The sequence below is a fragment of the Lynx canadensis genome, chromosome D1 (assembly GCF_007474595.2).
Source record: "Lynx canadensis isolate LIC74 chromosome D1, mLynCan4.pri.v2, whole genome shotgun sequence".
Taxonomy (NCBI): Eukaryota; Metazoa; Chordata; class Mammalia; order Carnivora; family Felidae; genus Lynx; species Lynx canadensis.
In genome coordinates, this window is record NC_044312.2 from 1599832 (window position 1) to 1627221 (window position 27390).

At 40.5% G+C, this 27390-nt stretch overlaps 1 protein-coding gene across 3 annotated transcripts in view; it reads left to right on the top strand.

Moving 5' to 3' along the window:
- DYNC2H1 (dynein cytoplasmic 2 heavy chain 1) overlaps positions 1-27390 on the top strand; it is a 341058-nt gene that overhangs the window by 68119 nt on the left and 245549 nt on the right. For 2 of the 3 annotated variants that reach the window (XM_030333927.1, XM_030333928.1), the window contains exons 38-51: positions 606-870; positions 2196-2403; positions 4127-4256; positions 9790-9945; positions 10709-10968; positions 11798-12044; positions 13047-13198; positions 14172-14316; positions 15738-15840; positions 16401-16568; positions 22038-22168; positions 22571-22819; positions 23551-23659; positions 26190-26303. In XM_030333927.1, coding sequence (XP_030189787.1) covers positions 606-870; positions 2196-2403; positions 4127-4256; positions 9790-9945; positions 10709-10968; positions 11798-12044; positions 13047-13198; positions 14172-14316; positions 15738-15840; positions 16401-16568; positions 22038-22168; positions 22571-22819; positions 23551-23659; positions 26190-26303 — 2437 coding nt within the window. The remainder of the gene's footprint in view (positions 1-605; positions 871-2195; positions 2404-4126; positions 4257-9789; positions 9946-10708; positions 10969-11797; positions 12045-13046; positions 13199-14171; positions 14317-15737; positions 15841-16400; positions 16569-22037; positions 22169-22570; positions 22820-23550; positions 23660-26189; positions 26304-27390) is intronic. The other variant, XM_030333929.1, reaches the window with a different exon arrangement.

A 27390-nucleotide genomic window follows, 5' to 3' on the forward strand; every position in this document is an offset into this window, starting at 1 on the left:
GGGGGAGGGGCAGAGAGAGGGAGACACAGAATCGGAAATAGGCTCCAGGCTCTGAGCCATCAGCCCAGAGCCCGACGCGGGGCTCGAACCCACGGACCACGAGATCGTGACCTGGCTGAAGTCGGACGCTTAACCGACTGCGCCACCCAGGCGCCCCTACTTTGATGATTTCTTAGGAGAAATTCTTTTTAGTAGCTTTTGTATGTAGCGCAAGTGTGTTCAAAATGAACATTTTTCCCTCAGGTTTTATCTCCCTTTTTTTTTTTTTTTTGAGAGATATAGGACATAAATGAATGCATCAGCAAGTGAATAAAATAATGAATATATTTGAATGAATGAGTGAAGAAAATAATGAACATATTGTATTGTCCAATGACTTGGGAAGCATACTTGTTTCTTTTAAAGAAATACTCGATTTAAAGATGACCCTGCAAATGTGTTCAGATTTATTTAGGTGTACTCTTATTTAAGGCTGTATCTTACACTGAAGAAATCAAAGACTTAATTTTATGTGTTTGGAATAGGACAGTTGTTAGAGAGTGAGAACAGGACTGTGCATGATTATGTTCTATTAGCCATATTCAAACATGTCTCCTTTCTACTAGATCAAGAAGGCTTTAGAATTGTATGAGCAGTTACGCCAGAGGATGGGAGTGGTCATTGTTGGTCCAAGTGGTGCTGGAAAGTCAACCCTTTGGAGGATGCTAAGGGCAGCACTTTGTAGAACTGGCAGAGTGGTGAAACAGTACACCATGAACCCCAAGGCCATGCCTAGACGTCAGCTGTTAGGCCACATTGACATGGACACACGGGAATGGTCGGACGGCGTTTTGACATACAGCGCTCGCCAAGTCGTTCGGGAACCTCAAGGTTGGTCCGTGTCCTGTGACTCCTTGTTCTACTTCGTGATTTTTAGAGGATGATAGAATTGTCTTTACTGCTGTCCCTCTCAAGTCTTACATGTGACCATAAACGGCCTTGTAAACGATGTTGTTTGGTATTTTATTTCAGAGGGACCCAACATGTGCTGTCATGTTGATCTCCACACTATAGGAGCTTCCGTTAGAATAGAAACTCAGAGTAGTCTGGGTGACGTGTGATTCACAACTACATTAATATACTGAAAAAAAATATAAAATCTTTGCTGGGTTGATGCATTACTTAGTGCCTCATAAATAAGCAAGATGACAAATTTTTATTGGGGATTAAAATTGGTTGTGTGTGTGTATGTGAACACTTTTCACTCATTAATTTCAATACAGTGCTTTGAATAATTTTGAAAATTTAAGTCGTAAAACTGTAGACTTCCTGGTCTCAAATGTCTGGCTTGATCTTTAAAAGAATTTTTGGCCAGGGTCTGAGAAGACTCTCCAGTTTTTGTTAGATTGTAATTAACAGTTGTTTTTCTAAGCCCATGAGTGAAACGTTTAGAACTCTGTGACACTAGAAGAGATTTCAGTGAGGTTTTTCATTTTCACTGTAGTTAATAATATCACACTGGGGCAAATCCAGACATTGCCTGTATTTACTTTTCACACTTTCATTGGTGATAGTTTCTTCTTTGATGGTTTCAAATGTCCAAGTTCAAGTTGAAACTGCTCTCAATTTAGGAAGGATGGATAAAAAAAAAAAGGTTTGTCTCTGAAAAGACCTCTGTACACAGCGCTGCTTCTCCCCTTTGAGGTCACCTTTTTATATACCAAAGAAATCAGGCGAGTCTTGTATTTCTCAGGTAGGATGCTAAAAATGGACTTCCTGTATTTTCTACAAGAGATGTGACGTAGCAAGCACTCATACATTCTTAGGACGTGGCGGAAGACAAGGGTGTGGACAATATGTGCCAAGGTCACGGGGCGGGTGATCCCCAAGTCTTGCACACCATCTTGTGTTTAGCGAGATTCCAGTTCTGTGTGTTGGTGGGTGAGTAGAACGTTACCACACGGTACGTAACCAGGTCTCTGGCCACCTGAGCCAGGACTTCCTGTGGGTGTTCAGCCTCCAGGACGTTTGTGGTGCAGATTCACGTGGAAAATATCAGCTTGTTCAACTTGTGCTCCTGGTGTTCTGGCGCAGTAATATAAAATCACACTTCCTGGACATTACTTCTAAAGAAGAAGATAATTATTTTATTGCTTATTTTTAATTGTCATCACTGCACGTATTTGTGTTTTACCTCTTTTTTGTTTGGAAAACAGATGTCAGCTCATGGATAATATGTGACGGCGATATTGACCCTGAATGGATAGAATCTCTGAATTCTGTTCTGGATGACAATCGACTCCTCACTATGCCCAGTGGAGAAAGGATTCAGTTCGGCCCAAATGTTAACTTTGTGTTCGAAACTCATGATTTAAGTTGTGCCTCGCCAGCCACAATATCTAGAATGGGCATGATCTTTCTTAGGTAAACCATAAGGGCATTTGCGAGTATTATATTAGGATATTTTTCAGTTATTAGTTTGGTTTCATAGCTAAGTGAATTAAGTGTTGTATGAATAGTATATAAATATGCATTTTCCTCATTTTTGATTAGCTTCTTTTCTTACTGGGTTTTAATTCATTCAGAGAGTTTCTGTTTTATTGCAGTTAAATTGTTTGAGCAGTTCAGGCATAGTACAGTTATTAAATATTTTTGTTTGCTTAAGTGAAAAAGTAATTGGTTTTGTTTTCTCTTTTTTTTTTTTTAAGTTTATTTCTTAAAGAGACAGAGACAGCATGAATGGGGGGTGGGCAGAGAGAGAGGGAGAGAGAGAGTCCCAAGCGGGCTCTGAACTACCAACGTGGAGCTCGAACTCATGAAACTACGAGATAATGACCTGAGCTGAAACCAAGTCACATGCTCAACCGACTGAGCCACCCAGGCGCCTTCCCTCCCGTTTTTTAAAAGTATTGTCCCTCTTTTTTTTTTTAAAGTTTATTTATTTTGAGAGAGAGTACATGTAGGGGAGGGCCAGAGAGAAAAAGACAGGGAGAGAATCCCCAGCAGGCTCTGTCCTGTCACTGTAGAGGCCGACTTGGGGCTCGAGCTCATGACTGTGAAGTCATGATCTGACCTGAAACCAAGAGTTGGATGCCCAACTGAGTGAGCCCCCCGGTTGCCCCACTATTCCTTTGTTTAAATGTTAGAACTAAGTGCAAAGAAGTGAACATACTAGATATGAGCTAGAGGCTAATAATCTAAAACTAAGTAGCAATATTTTTATCATAGATCTTAGATTGATAGAATTTTAGGGCTAACCTAGGATGAATAGGCCCTGTGGTGCAGCCTTTTGTTTCACAACTGGAAACCTCTTCACTTAATGTTTTCTTTCTTCCTCAGCATGTTTGGAAGAGGCTTGAAGAACAAATATGAAGAATAAGCTGATTTTAGAAATCATGTACAGTAGTCGCATATGAGAACATCAACATTGCAGGGAATGGCAAAATATTGAGCCCTTGTCAATTCTAAAATTATTAATCTAGCAGTTGTGTTTGCCATCGTTTTTTATAGTTATTTAAGCTATAGTTTTGAATAAGATGTTAGTGTTAAATTTAATTTAATTCATTGGATGTGACATATAATTAGGTGCTTTGCTAAAAGAATCCTATTTTACTTCGGGAAGATCTTTGAGTTTTAATTAGTGGCATGAGAATTTAGGTAGTTGGCCTTTTTTGGGATAGAGAAGAAGAAAAAATATTTTTAAAGATCTGCATTAAGGTACAGGTGTCCTTGAACTCTGTTGTGTGTTTGAATCACCCAGAAATTTTGTTAGAGTGGAGATTTTGTTCCACTAAGTCTGGGATGGGACTTGGGATTCTCTGTGTCTTTGTTCCTAAGGATTTAGATCAGGTTTTGGCTAACCTGCGTGTATGTAATTCCTCTTTAATTTGTGTTTATAATATTGATGAAATTTATTTGCTTTATTTTACAGAAAATGACATATGTGTATACGTATACATATGTGTGTGTGTACATGTATCACTAATATACACACACATATACATATAGAAATAATTAAAATCAAGTCTCATATATAAGCAGATACAATACCTGTAGAATAATGTTTATTGGAGCAGGAGTTTATTTTGAAAGCACACTGACATTGTCTTCCTAAATAATTTCTTACATGTTTGTTAATCTATTTCAGCGATGAAGAGACAGACGTTAATTCTCTGATAAAATCTTGGTTGAAGAATCAGCCTCCTAGTTATAGGAATAATCTTGAGAGCTGGGTTGGAGATTACTTTGAAAAGGCTTTACAGTGGGTTCTGAAGCAGGTAAGTTAGCCGTAATATTTCATAATTAACCATTTAGGCAAGAAGAATAACGATGAAGATGTGATGCTCAGCCAGGATGTGGGGTACAGGGACAGCTAGGTGTCCTCATTGCTCTCCTGCTCTTTGTCTTGGCTTTTAACTTTTTACTATAGTAATCTTTTTTTCCCTTCAAATTTTTATTTAACTTCTAGTCAGTTAACATACAGTGCGATATTGGTTTCAGGAGTAGAATTCATGTTTCATCACTTAACATCACCCAGGGCTCATCACAGCGAGCGCCCTCCTTAGTCCCCATCCCTCACCCACCTCCCTCCATCAGCCCTCAATTTATTCTCTCTTGTTAAGAGTCTCTTACGGTCTCTCTCCCTCAAATAAATAAATAAATAAATACATACATACATACATACATACATACCTTAAAGAAATAAAAAAACAGAATCTCTTATGGTTTGTTTCCTCCTCTTCTCTCCCCCCTTCCCACATATTCATCTGTTTTGTTTACTAAATTCCACATGAGTGAAATCATATGATATTTGTCTTTCTCTGTCTTATTTTGTTAGCAGAATACACTAGCTCCATCCACATCATTTCAAATGGCAAGATTTCATTCGTTTTGATGGCTGAGTAATACTCCATTGTGTCTCTGTGTATGTGTGTGTGTGTGTGTGTATATACACACCACATCTTCTTTATCCATTCATCTGTCCATGGAGAAATGGGCTCTTTACATAATTTGGCTACTGTTGATAGTGCTGCTATAAACATTGGGGTACATGTACCCCACTGAATCAGTATTTTTGTATCCTTTGTGTAAATACCCAGTAGTGCAATTGCTGGGTCATAGGGTAGTTCTATTTTTAATTTTTTGAGGAACTTCCATACTTCTTTCCAGAGTGGCTGCACCAGTTTGCATTCCCACCAGCAGTGCAAGAGAGATCCTCTTTCTCTGCATGTTCGCCAACATCTATTGTTGCCTGAGTTGTTAACGTTAGCCGTTCTGACAGGTGTGAGGTGGTATCTCATTGTGGTTTTGATTTGTATTTCCTGTATGATGAGTGATGTTGAGCATTTTTTCATGTGTCAGTTGGTGATCTGGATGTCTTCTTTGGAGAAGTGTCTATTCGTGTCTTTTGCCCATTTCTTCACTGGATTATTTGTTTTTTGGGTGTTGAGTTTGATAAGTTCTGTATAGATTTTGGATACTAACCGTTTATCAGATACGTCGTTTGCAAATATCTTCTCCCATTCTGTAGGCTGCCTTATAGTTTTGCTGACTGTTTCCTTCACTGTATAGAAGCTTTTTATCTTGATGACGTCCCAGTAGTTCATGTTTGCTTTTGTTTCTCTTGCCTCCAGAGTCATGTTAAGTAAGAACTTGCTGAGGCCAACGTCAGAGAGGTTTTCCTTCATCCATTTTGAGTTTATTTTTGTGTATGGTGTAAGAAAGTGGTCCAGGTTCATTCTTCTGCATGTCGCTGTCCAGTTTTCCGAGCACCACTTGCCGAAGAGACTGTCTTTATTCTGTTGGGTATTCTTTCCTGCTTTGTCAAAGATTAGTTGGACATACTGTTGTGGGTCCATTTCATAATTTGGTTCTCTATTCTGTTCCATTGATCTCACGGTCTGTTCTTGTGCCAGTACTATACTTTCTTGATGATTACAGCTTTGTAGTATAGCTTGAAGTCTGGGATTGTGATATCTCCTGCTTTGGTTTTCTTTTTCAAGATCGCTTTGGATATTCGGGGTCTTTTCTGGTTCCATATAGATTTTAGGATTGTTTGTTCTAGCTCTGTGAAGAATGCAGGTGTTATTTTGTTAGGGATTGCACTGAATGTGTAGATTGCTTTGGATAGTGTAGACATTTTAACAATATTTGTACTTCCTATCCATGAGCATGGAATGTTTTCCCATTTCTTTGTGTCCTCTTCAACTTCTCTCATAAGTGTTCTGTAGTTTTCAGAGTACAGATCTTCTACCTCTTTGGATAGGTTTGTTCCTAGATATCTTATGGTTTTTGGTGCAGTTGCAAATGGGATCAATTCCTTGGTTATTTTATTGATTTATTTTTTTTGCTGCTTCATTATTAGTGTATAAAAACGCAACTGGTTTCTGTACGTTGATTTTATATCCTGAAATTTTGTTGAGTTCATGTATTCTAGCAATTGTTTTTTTGTGGAGTCTTTTGGGTTTTCTACGTAGAGTATCATGTCATCTACAAATAGTGAAAGTTTGACTTCTTTGGCGATTTGGATGCCTTGTTGTTGTTGTTGTCTAATTGCTGAGGCTAGGACTTCCAGTAGTATGGTAGATTGTAACTGTGGGAGTGGACATCCTTGTCTTGTTCCTGACAATGGCTCTCACTTTTTCCCCATTGAAGATGATACAAGCTGTGGGTCTTTCACATATGGCCTTTATGATGTTGATATATGTCCCGTCTATCCCTACGTTGTTGAGGGTTTTTATCAAAAAAAGATGCTATATTTTGTCAAATGGTTTTTCTGCATCTGTTGACAGGATCATATGGTTTTCACCGATCCTTTATTGTGGTATATCACGTTGATTGATTTGCAAATATTGAACCACCCCAGCAGCCCAGGAATAGATCGCACTTGATCATGGTGAATAATTTATTTAATCTGTTGGATTTGATTTGCTAGTATCTTGTTGAGAATTTGTTATGGTAGTCTTAAGACACTTTAATTCTCTGACCTACACTATCTTGAACTGCTTACCTAAAAATCTTGAATAGTGGAATCTCTCATGTTTCTAGTAAAACCATCTTGCTGTTACATTTCACTGTCAATAAGTACCAGCATATATTTCATGCTAAAAACTATGTCAAGTTAATACTACAGTAGAAAAAGGGTGATGAGTTATTTACAATGTTATTAAAAACATCTGCTTATTCAAAAAATTAATGGGTATCTAGTATACGTATCAAGCATAGGACTAGATAAGACTTTAAGAGGTGGACATTAATCGGACAGTCTGTTTCCTTGGGGAGGGATTTGCCTGATGGAGAAAAATGAGATTTAGAAAAATAAACAGGATGAAAAGAGTGTTACCATCCTCCAGAAGAGTTCAAAAAGTTGATAACACTTAGTTCTGAATTTGAAGCATGAATAGAAGTTTGACGTGCACAGAAGACAATGTAGGGCTTTCCGATATTCTATACGATTTTTTCAGTTTTTTTTCTTGTATGTCATTGTTTCTATGAAAAATGTAAACATATAAAAAAGTAGAGGAAATAGGTAGCATTGAAAGTACTTTTTGAAAGTATCTGATTGTTAACCTGAAGTTGACTTAGTAGTCATTGTAGAAGATTGTAGAATGACAGAGAAGTGGAGATCTCACTTGAGTTTTCTCAAGGTGTCTCTTTCCTGTCTGTAAGGATGAGATGGAGGGATAGGGATTTGTGAGGAGAAGACGCACATGAATGGGTTCCTGGAGGCCTCGGGGAGAGGACCATTCCTTCCAGCCCTCAGTCTGACAGATCGGTCTCCTCCTTGCTAGTATAACTGCGTGCATTCAACTCCAAGCCCCTTGGAGGGCAGGACCACATTTTATTGTATCCCCAGAACCAAGTACCGTCATGGAGTAATGAATGAATGAGAGTTTATGTACTGCCTTAAATACCTGCTGCCTCCCTTGTAGCAACTTTTCAGCAGATATGTTATTTCATTCATATAAAATATACAGAGCCTAATAAGGCTCTCTAGGACAAATACTTTGAGGTCATCCACTTGTATGCTGTTGATGTTAGAAACAGAAATAGAACACTGGATGGGACAGATTGGTATGTAGGGGTTTTGTGGCTATAGATACAATGACCAGATAAGATGGTCAAGCCATAGAGTGGATATACCAAAGATTCAGTTAGAAAATAAACTGATTGTTTTGAGGTCAGGTCCCTGTTACAGTTTGAAATTTTTTTTATGTGTTGAGACTTCCTTCCTTCTTATTTTGTACTTTGTTCACTGTGTTCACGTTCTGAGAGCTAGACTGTCATGAATACTCCAACCAAATGCTGATTTGATTTTAACTAGAGTTTTTCTTTCTTCTATTAATTCAGCAAATTAGACAATGCAGAAATAAATATATTGCCTTTAAAGTGTAGAACTCTTAGTATGGCTGAGGCAGCTGGATTTCTCCTCATCTTTTCCTTTTTCCTGGTCTTCCTCCCATTTATACAATCTTGTAGAAACATTTCTTTTGCAGGCAGAGTGATCTTGAAAAAAATGCAAATTGGATCTTTTTACCCTCTTATTTAAAACACCTTATAAGTAGTGAAAATAAAATTTGCACCCTTTCCATGGCCTGTGCACTTGTGTATATTCTGGCCCTTGCCCATCCCTTTGACTTCAGCTTACTCTCCTTTGCTTACTCAGGCATAAGCTGCTTTTAATTTCTTACCCACACTGGTGGCTTACATTTGCATATGCTACCCTCTCTGCATGCCCTGCGGATCTCATCCTTCAGGTGTCAGTTTCACTGTCCCCTTTTACAAAGAGGCTTAAGCTCTCTGAGTTACTCTCTTCTCCTCTGTAGCCTTTTTTTTTTTAACCAATAATTTTTTTTAGCGTTTATTTTTGAGAGTGAGGGAGAGAGAGAGGGGGAAAGAGAGAGCGCAAGAGAGCACATGGGTATGCGCGCGCAAGCGGGAGGGGGGGCGGTGGTTAAGAGAGAAGAAAACACAGACTCCAAAGCAGGCTCCAGGCTCTGAACTATCAGCACAGAGCCCAACGCGGGGCTCGAACCCATGCACCATGAGATCATGACCTGAGCTGAAGTCGGACACTCAACCAACTGAGCCACCCAGGCGCCTTGCTCCTCTGTAGCTTTTACCATAAGTTGTTGACCATGTTCTCTACTGGACTTGAGTGACAGGAACATAAGTTCTCTCTGAAATTCACCTTTTTTTTTTTTTTTTTTTTTTTAAAGAAAACACCTAGCACCACATGGACATCCTAATGCATAATTGGGTCTCAGTAAATACTTAGAGATTGAATGAGTGAGAACCTTTACCCCTTTTAACCTCTGGCAGTTACACAGGGGTCCCAGGGGCCCACAGATCAAAGTCATGTACACACTGCACCCCAAAGTTTCATTTTAAAAGTCTGTGTAAAGAGCTAACTTCAGATGTTTTTTTGTGTTAAGTTCACTTTTACGAGCCTTTAATGTCCAGGGTCCTTGATCGAGCCCTTACCTCTAGCTTCCTCTTTATCAGGAAGAGATTATGAGGGACTGTTATTTTCAGAGCAGTGATGTACTTTTATATTCTTCAGACTTAGGAAGTAAAGTATATATCTAGTTAAGGACTCTAGCACTTGAAGCTAGAAATAGACAATTGCATTTTTATGGTTACATCTTAATTTCAAAATTTATATGTATAAACTGAATCAAATGTAAGCTTTCTACACCTTGAATGGAGGGATATATTTAAAGATCATAATTGAAAAGATGTGTGAATGTAAATCTGTGGGTTTCCATGATAATATTTGTTTTTTGTCTGTCCATGGATTTTAATCAACAGAATGACTATGTGGTTGAAACCAGTTTGGTTGGGACTGTGATGAATGGTTTGTCACATCTTCGTGGATGCAAAAATCATGAGCAGTTTGTTATTAGTCTCATACGGGGGCTTGGTGGAAACCTGAACATGAAATCCCGCCTGGAGTTCACCAAACAGGTGATGCATATTTAACACATGTGTTCAGTCAGTGTTTTCTTTAATTTTCATCGACTCCTACTTGTCAAAATATAGTGGTTTGTAGCTGTACTAAGCCTATTACTTTTGAAATGAAGCATTCAGTAGAATAATAATGCATTTATCGATATGTACATATAAACATATATACTTACTTTCTCCTTTGAACTAGTTTATGATATTTTATGATTTTATTAAAATTTTATAAAGCAATGTTTTAACGGGCTATAGTTTGGACCATATCTTTATTGTTAGGCATGTTTGAGGCTACTTAGCCATATGACTAAATATAATTATTTAAATCATTTTTAATTGTAGAATAATACATATTTTTAATCATGTGCTTAACCAGAACAGTTTTGGCAGTTAAAAATGCCAGGATGGATTCAGCATATTTTCCTTAATAACTTTAAAGGTATATTTCAGAGCCACTGTCCTCCTCTCCCTCTGCCCCTTCCCCACTCACACTATTTCTCAAAAATAAACATAAAAAAAACCCACGTCATTTAAAAGTTGAATGTATTTATATCTTGGTGTATGTGCAGACTAGATGACTTATATTTTTTGCCTCAGTGATTTAGAGAAGAATAATTGACATAAAATGTTATCTTAATTATCAAAGATATTTGGTAGCAAATTTTTGTTGTTAAACTAAGATGACTGACTTTGGGACATTTACTTTGAAGAACTAAAATTTCACATACTCGTGGAGTTGGAGTATCTATCACAACTTTTTCCTCTTAAGGTTTTTACTTGGGCACGAGAGTCTCCTCCAGACCCTCACAAACCAATGGATACCTACTATGACTCAGGTCGGGGGCGACTAGCATCTTATGTGCTGAAGAAGCCGGAAAACTTGACCGCCGATGATTTCAGCAACAGCCAAACTCTCCCCGTCATTCAGATTCCTGACATGCAGCGAGGCCTGGATTATTTCAAACCCTGGTTAAGTTCTGATACTAAACAGCCATTTATTCTTGTAGGACCAGAAGGATGTGGCAAAGGGTAAGAGCAGAAAAATGTTGAGTGAAGTGCGTATTGTGGATTTGTACTCCTCTCCTCACGTGAAATCGTTTCACAGCCCTGTTACCTTTCTTTTGGTTAAAGTAGCATTTACATTTTCATGGAGGACTCTTTCCATTGTCACTACTTATAGAAATAATACGACTTTAGATTAGATTAGAGAAGAATATATCTTTTTTTTCCTGCCAGGTTATGTGTTTTCTAGGGGAAAGAGAACGATCTGGGAAGATAGTCTTCAAAAGAAAATGAGTGTACAGTCACCACAAAAACTGAACCCCTTCGATATATTTACACATTATTTGCTTTAGTTATAAACAATGAATCTTGAAGTTAGCTTTCTACTTAAAAATAGCTTTTATATCAGTGTAATTCAGCTGTTTTTCGTGTCTACTGAGTGTAGTTTCTGAAAGGAAAAGAGACATGGCTTATTAGGTTCACATTTTTAGTAGGAATTTAAAAATTCTATAAAATCATTGTACTTTTTTTTTTTTTTTAACTCCTCAACTATAGGGAACCAGTTGGTATCTTCTGTATGTACTTTATCAAATTAAATTATTTCTGTAAACTTTGTTTTTGCTGAAGGAGTTTCAAGGGTGCTTTAACATACAAATGTATTTTTTTATATTGTAAAAATTAGAAAGTTGCCTTTTTTTTAAGCCACATCCGTGTTTACCACTTTCCCTGTAAACATCATCATATATAATTTAGAAACTGTAATATTTATAAAAAGAGGAATTTTATGTGGAATATAAGCGGCATGTTATATTTGAGCACGTTCAACACACAAAGGCAAATGTCCTTCCTCTCCCAGGATGCTGCTGAGACACGCCTTTTCCCAGCTCCGGTCCACTCAGATCACCACGGTTCACTGTAGCGCGCAGACCACGCCTCGACACCTCCTGCAGAAGCTGAGCCAGACTTGCCTGGTGATCAGTACCAACACTGGTCGAGTGTACAGACCGAAAGACTGCGAAAGACTTGTTTTGTACTTGAAAGATCTCAACCTGCCCAAGCTGGATAAGTGGGGGACCAGTACTTTGGTTGCTTTCCTACAACAGGTGGGTCTTATTGCTTGAATGTTAGGATATAACTGGAAACAACTTAATTTCATTACCTTTCCTTAGAAAACCCACTTTCCTCCTCAGGGCCGGTTTTGTCCAGTATGTTAATGGAAACTCAACCCCTGACGCATGTAGCGATCTTGTTCCAGGGCTGTCTTTTCTCTTTTTAAAGTTTTTATTTTTAAGTAATATCTCCACCCAACGCAGAGCTTGAACTCATGACCTGAGATCAAGAGTCTCGTGCTGCACCAACTGAGCCAGCCAGGCGCCCCTAGAAAGCTACTTTCTTCGACCTTCTTCCTTGTAAAAGTTAGTATTACGTGGAGGTGATACATGACAGGAAGAGTGAAAACAGCCTTGCCCTATGCTTATTACCTGTCCTTTATTCCTAAATAGCAGGGAGGCAGAAGCTGGGGTGGATGTGGGATTTAGGGGGAGTTGTGGCTTCATTTTTCTCGTAATTCCTTCTTCAGAGAACAGGTAGACTCGTGCCCCTCTCTGGCTTCTTCAGCTCATGGCTCTCCGTCTTTACCTGTGGAATGGCAAAGGTTGGAGACCATATGTTCTGTCATTGTGGTTTCCATCACATTAGAAGCCCTAAGGTCTACATTAGAGTTTATTCTGTTTCTGTGGGTTCAAATTTAGCTTTACTATGTAACCGTAGAATATGATACAAAATTTATAGAAGAAAACCAAAATATTTTCCTTATGTTTTTCCTGATTTCTTTTACTTTTTTCCCGATAATTGCTGGTAGATTTATAGTGTCATCTGGTTTTTAATGTTTATTAGAAAAAACATTTTTAAAATGAGGCTCATTCAGCTAACATTAATTGAATACATAGTCTTCAAGAGTATTATTCTTCAAGCTTAAATTCTTGAGTTGGATAGAGGATGATGGCTGCATTTGGAAACACTTGAATTTCGTGCAAAAATATTTTCTATCAGAATTAGAAAAATCCTAAGCATAAAACATTTAAAATACATTTATTTTCAAATAGGTATTGACATATCAAGGATTTTATGATGAAAATTTGGAATGGGTTGGTTTAGAAAATATTCACATTGTGGCTTCCATGTCAGCTGGAGGAAGACTGGGAAGACATAAGCTTACCACCCGATTTACTTCTATTGTCCGTCTCTGTGCTGTGGAGTATGTATCTCTGTGTTTTTCATTGTTTTTCCTTTGGGGAGCTGTCTTATATATTTGAATTTTATTGAAGGTATCCATTAATGATATTTCCTCAAAATGAAGAATATAAAAATACTCAGAACTTAAGTTCTGATATTTTTTTCCCTGTCCTTCCTAAACTGAAGGTGTTAATCAGCTGTTCGTAAATATTAGAAATAAAACACAACTGTTTTGTATCATTTCTGTTCTAAAAGATCATATCAGTGTTAGGAATTTGAATGGTCGATTTTAGAATTAAATATTTTACGGGTTTCATAAAACAAAAGCAGTACCCATTTTATGCAGAGTGCACGAGGTGGAGTCTGTCACGTTCGCCGTGGCGGCATTAACCCTGACGCGTGCATCCAGTGCCACGGCCCATCGTTGTCCCAGGGACTTGCGGGCTGTATGATTATAGCACTTGTCCTGTGTTCCATTGGGCCTACACAATCTTATTTTCATGCTAATTGAAACTATAACCATCTATAACATTCTACTTTCAGAAGTGTTAAAGCCATCAGTTAAGCTGTAATGAAATAGATTTCGGTTTGAGAGAAACAAGTTGATTTCATTTGTGTGAATAGTTCTGCTTTTATGGTTCTGAGATGGATTAGTGCTCTATGGGTAGGCTCTACTCGACTCAAAATACTTTTTTTCTTGAGAAAAATATACCTTTTTGTCTTTTCTAAAGATCATGGTTTTCAAATAATTGTGTTTCTAAGTAATTTCACTGGGATCTTCTGGTAGGACCCTCTGTTTCACAGCAGATACGTAGAGAGGTCTAATGTGGTTGAAGTCAGAGTAGGGACCATGAGCCTGTCCTTAGTCGCCGGGGAAACCTCTGGTGTCTAAATCTCAGGGCAGCACATTGGGAAAACCACTGCTGTAAGTGAACATTAAAATAATTTAGAACGTTGATTCTTCTAAAATAATTTTCTGATATGTCCTTTTTCAGTTACCCAGAAAGAGAGCAATTACAGACAATCTATGGAGCATATTTGGAACCAGTTCTATATAAAAATCTGAAGAATCATCCTATTTGGGGTTCTTCATCAAAAATCTATCTCTTAGCAGGGTCTATGGTACAAGTGTATGAACAGGTATATATATTCATTTATGTTGTTCTTACCATGTCTATTGGTTCCCGTCCCAAAGGACTGCCTTTAGTGCTGGCTTATGTCGACACTTCAGCTTTCTTTCCCTCTTCTTTACTAGACTTTTCTACTTGGGGAGTGGGCTCTGTGAGGGCATGTGCTCCGTGTGCTTTCTTCACTATTGACTCCCCTGGCACGGTTTCTAATAGACAGTCAGTATTGAATGAATGGATCACTGGTAGATGGTTGGTTATTCTGTTACCTGCTAAAATTTAGCATGTTCAGAATGTTCTTCTTCTTTCCCAAACTACATCTTTCTCCTGACTTCCATCAGTTTCTGTCCTCTAGGCTTCAAACCCAGAGTAGTCTTTGAGGTTTCTTTCTTTCTTGTTGCCTGTGAGGAAATGTCTCAAGTGTGTTTCCTCGGCAAAGTGGGGACAGTGCTAAAAACAGGCGTTGCGGATGCAGAAGACGTCTGTTGAGTACCTCCTTTTCTAGCACTGGTCCTAAGGGTGCAGAGATGACGGAGTCTCTGTTCTCTGGAAGCTCACAGACCAGTGAGGGGCCCGGTCACGTACGTGAACTATTAATACAGTGTGATGAATGTAACAGTGACAACATGCGCAAGTTGCAGAGACAGTGTAGAAGAAGTGAGTAACTTTGTTGTGCGTGGTAGTTGTTAAGGAGAGCGGAAGTGTGATGTGAGTTTTGAAAAGTGAACAGAAATTCAACGTGGCTGGAGAGGAAGGATCTTCCTAGGAAAAGGGACCGGCGTGTGAAAGTCAGGGTGGTATGTGTGGAAGGTGCCCCGTGTAGTTTGGAGTAGAAGTGGGGAAGTAGAGTCAGCGAGCAAGGGTTCCTTCGTTTCGATTTTGAGTGAATGGAGATGTTACGTGACCAAGGCCACAATGAGAGCAATGGCTCTGTGGGTGGGGGAGGGAAGGCACCGGTCCCGGCGGGTTGTGCATCAGGCAGTGACAGTGTGGTCCCTTAGAAGTTCAGTGACTCTGTGAGCAGAAGGCAGTTCTGGAGTCCCCAATGCCGGGAGCTGTGTTTTCCGGGACCTGCGGGGCTGTGGCATCGCAGCCCCTGTGCAGAAAGCTTAGGTTTGCCTTCCTCAGGCCCCTTTCCTTGGCATGGCTCTTTACCTCTCTTGTTATTTTTTCTGTGGTCAGCCTTTGCAGTTTGCTGAAGCCTTTGAAGAGCCCCTGTTGGATGTTTTTAAATGCATAAAATATTAAGATAACTACGGAAATCAGTTCTATTGAAATACAGTTTCTACTGACTAGTACAAATTGGGCATTCCTGTGAGTCTACGGTGACTGAAAAGCTTATAGCATTATTACATATTTGGAAATATATTACAAATACTTACATATTACATATTTAGACAGCAGACAGATGGTTTACTGCACTGTCTTTTCCAGGTACGGGCCAGATTTACAGTTGATGATTATAGTCACTATTTGTTTACTCCGTGCATCCTTACCCAGTGGGTTCTTGGCTTATTCAGATACGATTTAGAAGGAGGTAAGGTTTGCTTTCATTATTTTAAATCACTTACCTTTCTCTGGAATGCCACAGCGTATCTGTGTGTGCGCACGTGTGTGTTTATGTTATGTACTGTGTTTGTAATAGGTATGTTAAATGAGTATTTAATTGATGACAGTATTCTAAAAATTACAATTAAAATTATGTTAATATTAAATTTAAACATTAACATTCAATTTAAACCTTAATATTGAAATATAACATCGTGGCTTTTCTTCTAAACTTTATGATCCTCACTGTTAAAATTTGATTTGGGAAAAATAAAATCATTATTCGTGTTTGATACTCTTTTTAGAATTAGTATTTTTATTGAACTAGGGATAATGATGCTTACTGTATTTTATAAATGATCAAAACAACTTTACCAACTTATTAACACATTGAATTTTAATTTTTTCCCCTTTTCTTCTTTGTATCTGACGCCAACGTGACGGTATGCAGATTCTCATTCTTTATATCTTTCTAATACTGTGTTGAAACAGACTATTTGCAAGTCATTTGAACTTTCTTAGAACTAAAGAAAATGTTCTCTTTTTTAGGGTCCTCAAACCATCCACTAGATTATGTGTTAGAAATCGTAGCGTATGAAGCACGGCGCTTATTTCGTGACAAAATTGTTGGTGCAAAGGAACTTCATTTATTTGACAGCATTTTAACATCAGTGTTTCAAGGAGATTGGGGCTCAGATATATTAGATAATATGGCAGGTAATCTTTGTGGAGTTTATGTGAATATATAAATGTTTTGAGAACCGTACCCTTATTTTTCTTACTAATAGCATGATTTCATATACTATACAAGTGAAAAGTTTGGATAATTTTAATGTTTTTTTTACTATAAGCAAATGCTCTTTTCCTTTTTGCTAGATTTCAATAATCATATGCTAAATAAAATATAATGACAATAATTGTTTTCTTGGATTTAGCCATAGTGTTTTATATTTTTAATTCAGAATTCTATTTCCTGAAGGATTTTTACTGGCAAATGTTTTTCTCAAGCCATATGTGTAGGAAACTTTGAGACCATTGGGAAAATTCGTATTTTGATTATAGTTAAGCTTTGCATTCTCCTGGCTGTCACTGCTCACGACATCGTCAGCATAGAGCTTCTCTCAGGCTCTGGTTACTGGCTTCGCCCCTCGTAGGACAGGCTGCGTGTAACGCCACTCCCCGCCAGCAGCCCAGTTGCTTTGGCATCTGTTACCGCTTAGTCACCAGGCTGCGCTCTGAAGACTGCTCAGGGGGTGGTTTGTGTGATTGGAAAGCCATCACAGCGAAAGGGCTTTTGGTACCGTAACGTGGAGACCGTAACATGGAAGTATTTCCCAATAAACCCCTTTCAAGCTGCAAAATGAGTTTCTATCCCGTTAGACTGTCTCATGTAGTACGTTCTACATCTACGTTACCAGATTTGACTGGTCCCAGGGTCATGGTTGCATACAGCCAAAGGGGATCTGGACTGTTAGGAAGATGTTGAGCCTGACAGAGGGAATTTTCTTGGAGCTGCTAGAGTTTCAGAATCAGGAAGTGAGTTGGAGAAGCGAGGCAGGTTGGCATGCCTGGTGGTAGTTGGAAGTTGGCTTGATTTTGAGTGTGGGTTTGTCAGGGCTTCCTGGAGTTCTCATTGTGTGGCGTGGAGAGCTTTGTTTTCTAACCGGTGCGGTCTTTCTCAGTCTGAGAATTGGGTGTGTAGTGTCTCTTCTTGCAGAGAAAGGAGCATGTCCTTTGGGCCTTAGATAGTGTCAGTGTCTTATTGGGTATCTGAATTCTCTAGCGTTTGTTATCTTTCAGAGCCTCCGTTGTAGGACTCAGTAAATAATATATGCTTTTTTTCCCTTACCATTTTACTTTTCAAGGAAAGATTGCATTTTTAAAAAAATATAGCCTTGATATATGTTCTGTGTAGGCAAATAAGATTTTCACATAGTGGAGTATTAAGAAAAATTTAATCTTGGAGAGTTAAAAATAAATGAGATACATTCCTGTGCTCAAGAAACGTGTAATCTAGTGGTAGATGCAGATGTGAAAGTCTTTGTTTGCAATGGTAGCTATTGATAGTGTGTTTAGATGCCATGAAAATTTGTGCAAGTAGTTAAACTGTTAATTATAATAGAGAATGAAGTGTTGTACGATTAATCTAACTTTTCTGAATATATTTGGGATAAATGCTAGATGGTAGATATGTAGAAGAGGTAGAGACTAATTCTTTTTTGAGGGAGCTACTTTCAAGCTTTTTAAAATGAATTTTTTTGGGACGTCTGGGAGGCTCAGCCTGTTGGGTGTCTGACTCTTGATCTTGGCTCAGGTCACAATCTCATGATTCATGGGCTCGAGCCTAGAGTTGGGCTCTGCACTGACAGTGCGGAGCCTGCTTGGGATTCTCTCTACGTCTCTCTCTGCCTCTCTCTGCTCCTGCCCTGCTGGTGTGCTCTCTTTATCCCTGTCTCTCTCAAACAAAACAAACTTGAAAAGAATTTTTTATCTCGTGATCATCATAGATTAACCTACAGTTGTAAGAATTTACACAGACCGAGCACACGTGCCTTCTACGTGGTCTCTCCATGGTAACAGCTGGCAGAATTACAGTAGAACGTCTCGGACAGGGTGTTGGCATCGCTCTAGTTTTATACAGAATATCACCACAGAGATCTGTCGTGTCGCCCTTTTGTGGCCACATCTGCTGCTCTGCAAACCACCCTTCTGTTCTGTGTTTAATTTTGCCGTTTCTTACTTTCGATCAGAATAATTCTCTGCAGACCCGTGCGGGTGGCTTGGGGTTTCAGTGGTTTGTTCCTTCTTAGTGCTGAGTAGGTGTTCAGGTACACTTCCATTTCCCAAACGCTTTACTTGTTGAAGGCCATCTGGGTTATGTTCGGTGTGTGTTAGACCGTTAGGAGGAAGGCGCTAGAACAACTCATGTAGGGATTTTTACGTGAAAATACATTGTTTGTCTGGGATAAATGGTCATCCGTGCACTTGTGGGAGCGTCCGGTGCTTCTGTGCTCGGTGTTTGAAAACCACCACCGACTCTTTCCTACAATGGGCGTGCCACTTCCCATCCCCATCAGCAGTATGGACGTAAGCCAGGTGCTGCACATCCTCGCCAGCGTTTGGGGTTGTCTCCACTGTCCTCCAGTCAGCCGTCTGGTAGCGTGTCTGGGTGTGTCATCGCAGTCTGTGCTCTGCCGGCCGCCAATGCAGCTGGACGTCTTCTCGGGCTCCTTCGCCGCCTCTGTATCCTTTCAAGTGACATATCTCTGTGTGCGTCTTACTCACTTTCTCTTGGGATGGTTTTTCTTTATTGTTGAGTTTTGAGCGTTCTTTGTGTATTACAGACACTAGCTTTTCGTTAAATACATGGCTTGCAAACACACTCTCCCCCACTGTCACTTGTCTTTTCATCCTTTTAATAGGGTCTCCCACAGCTAAGTATTTTAATTTTACGAAGCACAACTTACTATTTTTTTAATGGTTATTTATTTTGAGAGAGAGACGGTGTGAGCAAGGGAGGAGCAGAGAGAGAGATGGAGACAGAGAATCCCAAGCAGGCTCCGAGCTGTCAGCACAGAGCCCAATGCGGGGCTCGAACTCAGGGAACTGTGAGATTGTAATCTGAGCCAAAACCAAGAGTCGGACATTTAACCGACTGAGTCACCCAGGCACCCTGTCTTATTAATTTTTTTTTAAGGATCTTTTGGTGTCAAGTTTAAGAATTCCAACTGGTCCTATATCCTGAAGACTTTCTCCTACATTTTTTTCCTAAAAGTTTTACGGTTTTGTTTTAAGTCAGTGGTCCGCTCTGAGTTAATTTCTGTATAAAGAGTGAGACGGGGTCACTTTACTTGCTGATGGATGCCCACCTGCTCCAGGGCCATTGTTTGAAAAGGGAACTTTGCTCCCTTGACTTGGTTTTGCCCCTTTGTCCGAAACGGGTTTGTGTGACTATATTTCTACATTCTCTGTTTTTTTTCCATCGATTTTATATCTGTCCTTCCACCAGGACCCCGCTGTCTTGATTCCTGTCATATACTAAATCTTGAAATTGGGAAGACTCACTTCTACTTTCTTGTTCTTTTTTGGAGTTGTTGTAGCTATTTAAGTTCCTTTGACTTTCTAGATCTATTTTACGGTAACCTTACCTATAAATATGGTTGCTAAGCTTTTGATAGGAATTGCATTAACTCTGTGTATTGGTTTGGGGAGGATTGACACCTTCATTATGTTGAGTCTTCCTTTCCGTGAACGTGATTTATCTGTCTGTTTATTTGGATGTTCTGTGTTTTCTTTCCTCAGTGTCGTCTAGTTTTCACCATGTAAGTGTCGTACGTACCTTGTTAGATTAACACCTACGGTTGTACAGTTTTTGAGCACTGCAGACGGTGACAGTGTGTGAGGATGATTCTACTGAGTGAAGTGGAGGGAAGGGCATTCCAGACACGGGACAAGCATATGCGTAGAATCACCGGCTAAGGGAACTGGAGTGTGTGGTGGGATGCGGATGCAGACTGGAGGTGCAGGTGGCCAGTGGAGGCAGATTAGATGCAGATGAGGAGTTGGGCTGTTTGTCCTCAGGCGGTGGGGAGCTCTGTGCCCGTGGAGTGCTGGGGCACCGCCCGCCTGCCGCCTGTCGTGTGCTTCTCTGGGAGTGGCGAGGGTGTAGCCAGAGGGACAGAGGCTCGAGGCAGGGATCTGAGCCGGGGAGGCACGATGACACATGGAGACGATGAGTTCAGTTTTCTGTGTTTCAGGTTTGCAGGTGTCTTGAGTGTCTTTGGGGGCATCCTCGTAAGGTTTGTCAGGTCTGGGAGGGCAGGGGAGCGGCCGTGTCTTTCTGTCCCCTTCTCTCCGGCAGGGTTCTCCCTGCGGAGAAGTGCAGGGTTGAAACTCAGGTGTGCCGTAGGCAAGCCTGTCAGGCATGTCTGGAACGCCTGGAAGTTTGGGAGCACACGAGAGCTTGGGACGCTTGCCCGGAGAGAGGTGGTGAGTAGGTTTGGGCCCAGAGGCCGTCGCTGGTTCAAGGCCCAGAGCAACATGGAGTAACTCAAGGGGGGTGGTTAGGATTAAAGAAGAGCAGGCTGAGTTTGGATCACAGGGGAGGTGAAAGTAAAAGGGGTAGGCAGGAGACTGATGACACGTGGCCGGGGACTGATGAGCGCGGGCGTCCAGGGGCAAGGGGCTCGCTCCAGGAGCCCAGCGGGTGATGAGGGCGCCTTGGCCACGATGGAGGTGCGGTCTGGCGGTCCCGGCGGGGTTTCCCAAGGCAGGGCTGTCGTGCGGTGCGGTGCGTCCACAGCTGGCAGATGAGGCAAGAGAAAGGAGAGAAGCTCAAAGAAGCTGGGGTCCCGGATCTTACGGCCTCGGGGCCCAGCCTGCGCCGGCGAGGGTCTGTGCCCACACGCGTCAGGAGGGGAGAGGTGTGCAGACTTTCCTGTGTGCTCATGGGGACGCCCCTGTGAGGGCTTTCAGGGGGAGTTTCTGGGGGTTTTGTTTGCTACTTAAAGTTCAGCGAATTTTTCTTTGAGAATTAGGGCTGTTGATGGTAGTAATAAATTTGTGTTCTTGCACACGGAGAGTTTTGAATTTGTTTTATATGCCAATTTTATATGTTTTAATCTACAATTTATATGGACATTCTGGAGAAGGAGAAGGGAAAAGGGAGAAATGGTGGAAGTGAGAACCCTAGGGGAGCATTAGGAGGAAGATGTTTCATTTGGGGAAGAAGTGGGGTCGGAGATAGAACAGGGACACCATCAGTTCCTTGTCAGTAGTAGTTTGATAGTGCAGTGAGGTGTGGGTGCTGTAACTGAGTTGACTGATCTTATGAACTACGCTGTATAGGAATTTACCTTTGTGTTTCTGGGGATCGTCTTACTTGGGCTGATGAACTTTTCAAGTTTAGTGAGCGGGGTGCACGGGTGGTGCAGGCAGTTGAGCATCCACCTCTTGGTTTCGGCCCAGGTCTTGATCCCAGGGCATGGAATTGAGCCCTGCGTTGGTTCCATGCTGGGTGTGGAGCCCGCATGAGATTCTCTCTCCCTCTGCCCCTGTCCCACACTCTTACGCCGTCTTTCTCTCTCTCAAAATAAAAAATAAAAGTTAAAAAGGAGCAATGCGGTTCCTGATGCTGCCATTACAAATAACACACAGAAAACAGAAGAATACCTTTTATTTCTCCAGACAGTTTCTATGTTACGTGGGGAGCCCGACACAGTTCAGGAGCAAGGCCAGCCCCCGGGCAGCCCCTGCCTCCACACGGAAAACCGCTTGGAAAACTGAGCTCTGCAGATCTCAAGGATGTTATTAAGAAGGTATAATCTCAATCAGGAATTTGAGTTGGGGTTTTGTTATGATTGCAGGCATTTAAAAAGCATCTTGTAAGCTTTTTGAGACTTGCAAAGATTATAAATTGACATTTTGGTAATGAAACTGATACTTCTCACTATGTCTTACTAGTTATATGGATGATGTCCACAAGTATGTGACTATTGTGAGGCCTTGAACTTGCCTGGCCTCATAGAAGTCTTTCTGGAGGAAGTGCCATAGACCTGGAATCCTGGTTAGGCTGTGGGGTGTGAGATGACATAGAGTCACACTGAAGCCTTTCCCAGAGTGTATCAAAACTACACATCTTACTCTAGATAATTAACATTTTTATTCTATAATTGAGTATATATTAATTATAAAATATTCTTTGTGATTTTTTTTAAAAGGGCCTCATTCATTATGGACGAGATAACCAGATGTTAGATATTTTACTTTTCCAAGAAGTCCTGGAGTATGTGTCCAGGACAGACAGAGTGCTGAGCTGCCCCGGGGGCTCCCTGCTGCTGGCGGGACGCAGCGGGGTAGGCCGCCGCACCGTCACGTCCTTAGTGAGCCACATGCACGGGGCCATGCTGTTTTCTCCGAAGATCTCCAGAGGGTATGAACTGAAGCAGTTCAAAAATGATATCAAACATGTGAGTTACTCAAAGTCTTTTGCTTTATTTGGTTTTACATCACAATTAGTTATTCTAGAAGCCTTCAGAGAGAACTTCACGTCTCTGAGATGCAACATAATCTTTAATTTTGATGACTATTTTCCCCGTGGCTATTAGAAAACTCTATTTTTATGTACACATAGGAAAAAGATTCTTCGTACGATTTCTAGCTTTCAGGTACCCCAGATTATGAGACATTAGGTGGGCATGGAAGATAAAAGGATAGAATTTCTGTAGGACATATGTGGGTATGTTTAAAAATGATCATCTGTCTTAGTTGTAAAATAATTAAGATTTCCCTCAACTATTTGTTTGTGGACTGGATTTATTTTCCAAACTCTATGGCTAGAGTTTAATTTTTCGTTTTGGTAACAAAGAAGAAAAGGAAGGGGGGGGGAAGGAGGAAAGTGGGAGGGGAGGAAGGAGGGATGAGGGAAGGAAGGAGGAAGGAAGAAGAGGAGGAAGGAGGGAGGGAAGGAAGGGAGGGAGAAGGAAGGAGGGACGGAGGGAGGAGGAAGGGGGGAGGAGGGAAGGGAGGAGGAAGGAGGGAGGGAAGAAGGAAGGAAGGAAGGATGGAGGGAGGAGGAAGGGAGGAGGAAAGGAGGAGACAGGGGAAGAAGGAAGGGGAGGAGTTTCCTTACATAAAGGACAGAAGTCTGTGCCCGTGCTGCCGTGTGATTGGTGCGAAATGAGATTTTGTGATGGTGCAGGTGCTGCATCTTGCCGGTGTGGAAGCTCAGCAGGTGGTTTTACTTCTTGAGGACTACCAGTTAGTCCATCCCACCTTTCTGGAGATGATCAACAGCCTCTTGTCTTCAGGCAAGTGCATGATTTCTATTCCGAAAAGTAAAAATAGTGATGTAAAAATTATTCAAATAAATTACCTTGTGTAAAAGTATGTCTCAGAGAACATTTGGCTTGGGTTTTACTAAGTTGACATGGGTGAGACGCTCCCACAGCTGGAGAGTTGAGAAGCCTCATTTTTATAAAACCAAGAGACGGAAGGATTACATAAACAGGATTATTAATGTCGGTGAATGTTCCGAAGAGCTGCCATCTCACCTGCTTCTGGTGGGACTGCTGGCTGTTACCTTTTGGGAAAGCTCCCAGCCAGTGCCTGTTTAAAAAAATGTGCTGTGCCCTTGAATACAGCACTTTTATTATCTGTGGAAATAATCGAGTTAGTGTGCACGGAAACACGTGGTCCAACTTATAAGAAAACAATCTGATGGGCCCTCACTGTCCAGCATTAGTGCAGTTGCTGAATAATGGCCTTCGTACGGGTGTGTGAATGCGGGTACGTTTTCAGCCTCTGAGGCCTCCTGTTTCCCAAATTGTGGTCCGCTCCTGTTGTCTGTTGAGCCACCTGACCTTTTCTGTGGCTTCCTGGAGAAGACACTTGCAGTTTCCCACGTGTCTCCCTTTTCCGAAGAATTTATGAAATTTATTAGAATCTCTTCATGAGTAATCATGGTTAGAGTTGGTATGAGGTGGCTTAGTTTTAGACTTGGACCGAGATTGTTTTGTTATTTAAGTACAAAATAAACCTTGTTAAAAGCGAGTTTCAGCTGCATGAGTTAATCCATTGTGGAGACTTGCAGACAGACCTACGTGATGCGTTGGCCCTGGTAAGCTCTGAGATGAGTGGTCTTTTTTTTCCAGAACTTAGCAGCTTTGGTTGATGAAAACATTTAATTTCTAGGCCAAAGTGTCTCTACACTTGGGTGTTCCACTGAGGGCAGACCGGGACTCTAGAGGACAGGTGGCCGGCCAGTCTCTGGCACAAGTTCCGCGGCTGCTGTGGTAGGAGCGAGAGGTCCTGGGCAAGCTTGGGTGTCAGGACCTTCTTACGGCATAGCCTCCTGAGATCTTGCTGCTGTGTTTCCTGCACACCACTTCCCTTGTCACTAGATGGAGGCCTTTCATTAGGGATGAGATAGACTGGTCTACCAGATACACAGCTTTTTGTTTGGGGTTTTTCATTTTGTTTTGTTTGTGAAAGCAAACATGCAGATGAGCGCTGATGTGGGAATTATTGTTTTTATCTTAAGATAAGTTGGGCGTTGTCATCAAGTCATAACTGCAAAAATCATAAGCTAAATTTTATCGACATTTTTAGCAAAAAAGTATTTGAAAAATACTTTCAGAGAAAATAGACCTTTGTCTCTTTTTTTGTGTCTTAAACTCTTATTTTCTATAGAGGGGGTTTACGCATGTAAGTAGAGCTAACTTTTCTTGTTAATTTGAAGGAGTCAAAAGTGTCTAGGTATGGCTGAAATTTATGGCAAGACGTAGAGTAGATTTGTGTGTGCGTGTGTTTGGATACGTACCAGCTTGGGGGATGGGCAGCATTCCCACACCTCTGAGTTGACCCTGAAGAAAAGTAGGGTCTGCCTGTGGTGGGACCTGCATGAATGCCCTGCTTTGGACATGTGGCCCAAGGGTCATCTTAGAGTTTTTTGCAAACTTTAAATATACTGGCTTAACAGAGATTTATTAGACACCTGTTATGTGCCAGATCTGGTTCTAAATACTGGGTTTATAGAGGTGAATAAGATATAATTCAGCCCTCTATTAAATACTCATAGTCTTAATCCAGTTTGATTTGCCTTTCATCACTCTGTTGCCTTATAGCAGGGCTATGGGTTAGTTCTCCTGATGCATAATGCAAGTTCACCCATCCATCCATCTATTCATCCATCCATCCATCCATTCATTCATTCATTCATTCATCTAATAAACATTCATGTTCCAGGTACTTTGCTAAGTATGTTCTAAGATAAATGTTGAACATGATCAAATATTTGTCCTCTGGGAATTCAGAAGCTGATTGAAATACTTCATGATTACATGATGTGATAAATGCTGAACTGTGATATGTTTAGATACGTGGAAAAAAAAGATCCTTCCCCAGTGCACGGGAGTCAGGGAAGGCTCATGGGCATGGGGGTCGGTACAGGAGTGTCTCATAGGGCAACAGGAAATATGGGGGGGAAATGGGCAGAGGAAGATTGTGGGTATAGATTCACTATATTTATGGAACACACAAGTTCAGATGCTGGAATACAAGGTCTTGAATGCGAGGGGCAGAGAAGCAGCAGGAGAACCTGGAAAGATGGCTAGATGGCTAGATTATCCACTGTCTTGAATGGCTTGCTTAGGAATCTGAGTTTTATCAAATGAAGGCGACAGGTAGGTTTGTTAGTATAGAGGCGATAGGATCATGTACTTTTGGAAACAGCTTGAATAAGAGCAGACTAGTACAAACACAGAGAAGGTATTGTAGATGTAAAATGTGTTTGGATTAGGGTATGCAGCTAAAATTCAAAAGAAATGCAATATTCCATAGGTGAAGTTCCTGGACTTTATACCCTTGAAGAATTAGAGCCTTTGCTGTTGCCTCTTAAAGATCAGGCTTCACAGGACGGTTTTTTTGGACCAGTCTTCAGTTACTTCACATACAGTAAGTGACTATATTCAGTTAATCAATTCAAACTCTGGTTCATGTGAAATAAATACCATTTAATTTGCTGTATTTGCTAATTAGGTTGCAAAGGTATCTTAAATCTTGGGTCTGTTTGGTATTTTGGTACTTTTGTCTTTTTCACGGTGCTTTTAGAAAACACGTAAGTAGCCTGAAGGCTTACCTATAGTAAAAGCATGTTAGCACAATTTTAGCAGAAGAGAAGGCAGAAAGTGTTCTAATGTTCTTTGGAATATTTACTTTGCTGCTTTTCTTTCTGTATGGTAAAAGTGGTACTTAGGACCTCCTATCTTAGAAAATTCTGAAACTGTTTAGATTTTGCCAGACTCTATGCTTTTTTTTTTTTTTTAATGAAACAACTTTTTTTTTTTATCACAGAAGCAGTTTTATGTGCACTGTAGATATCTAAAATTGAATAAGTAAGTATAGGCAATGATATCATCACCCAGACATCACTACTACATTTATTTCCTTTTTTTCCCTAAAAGACCATTTATTATTGACATAGAGAAGTTGTTAGAGAGCTACCCTCCCTTCCCTGTCCGTCAAGTTTACAAGGAAATTCTACCACATCGCTAAGAAACAGATCATCCCAGTGCTATTTGAAACAATTTCAGAACATAGAAAATGAAGGAAAAGTTTCCAAATTCCTTTTTATGACTTATTTATATTGAAACAGGGAAAATATGTCTCCTAAAAGACAATCAGAGATCAATTTGCTTGTGAATATTGAAACTAAAATCCTTGAAAGAAAAATTGTAAAGTAGAATCCAGTATCATAGTTGAAAAGTAACATACAAAACAGCAATATGGTGTATACACTTCTTCCTGAATTCCTTCTGGATCTTTCTCTTAACGTGAACATGCATGCGTGCGCACACATACACGTGTGCACACACACACAAGTATACACTTCTTCCTGAATTCCTTCTGGATCTCTTCTCTTCACATGGGTGTGTGCACGCGCATGCACACACACACAAGTATTTTTTAACAAAAGAAAAGATCATAAGTATAATACTGTTTTATATAGCTTGTTTTTGTAACAGCTACCATGTCATTTCAG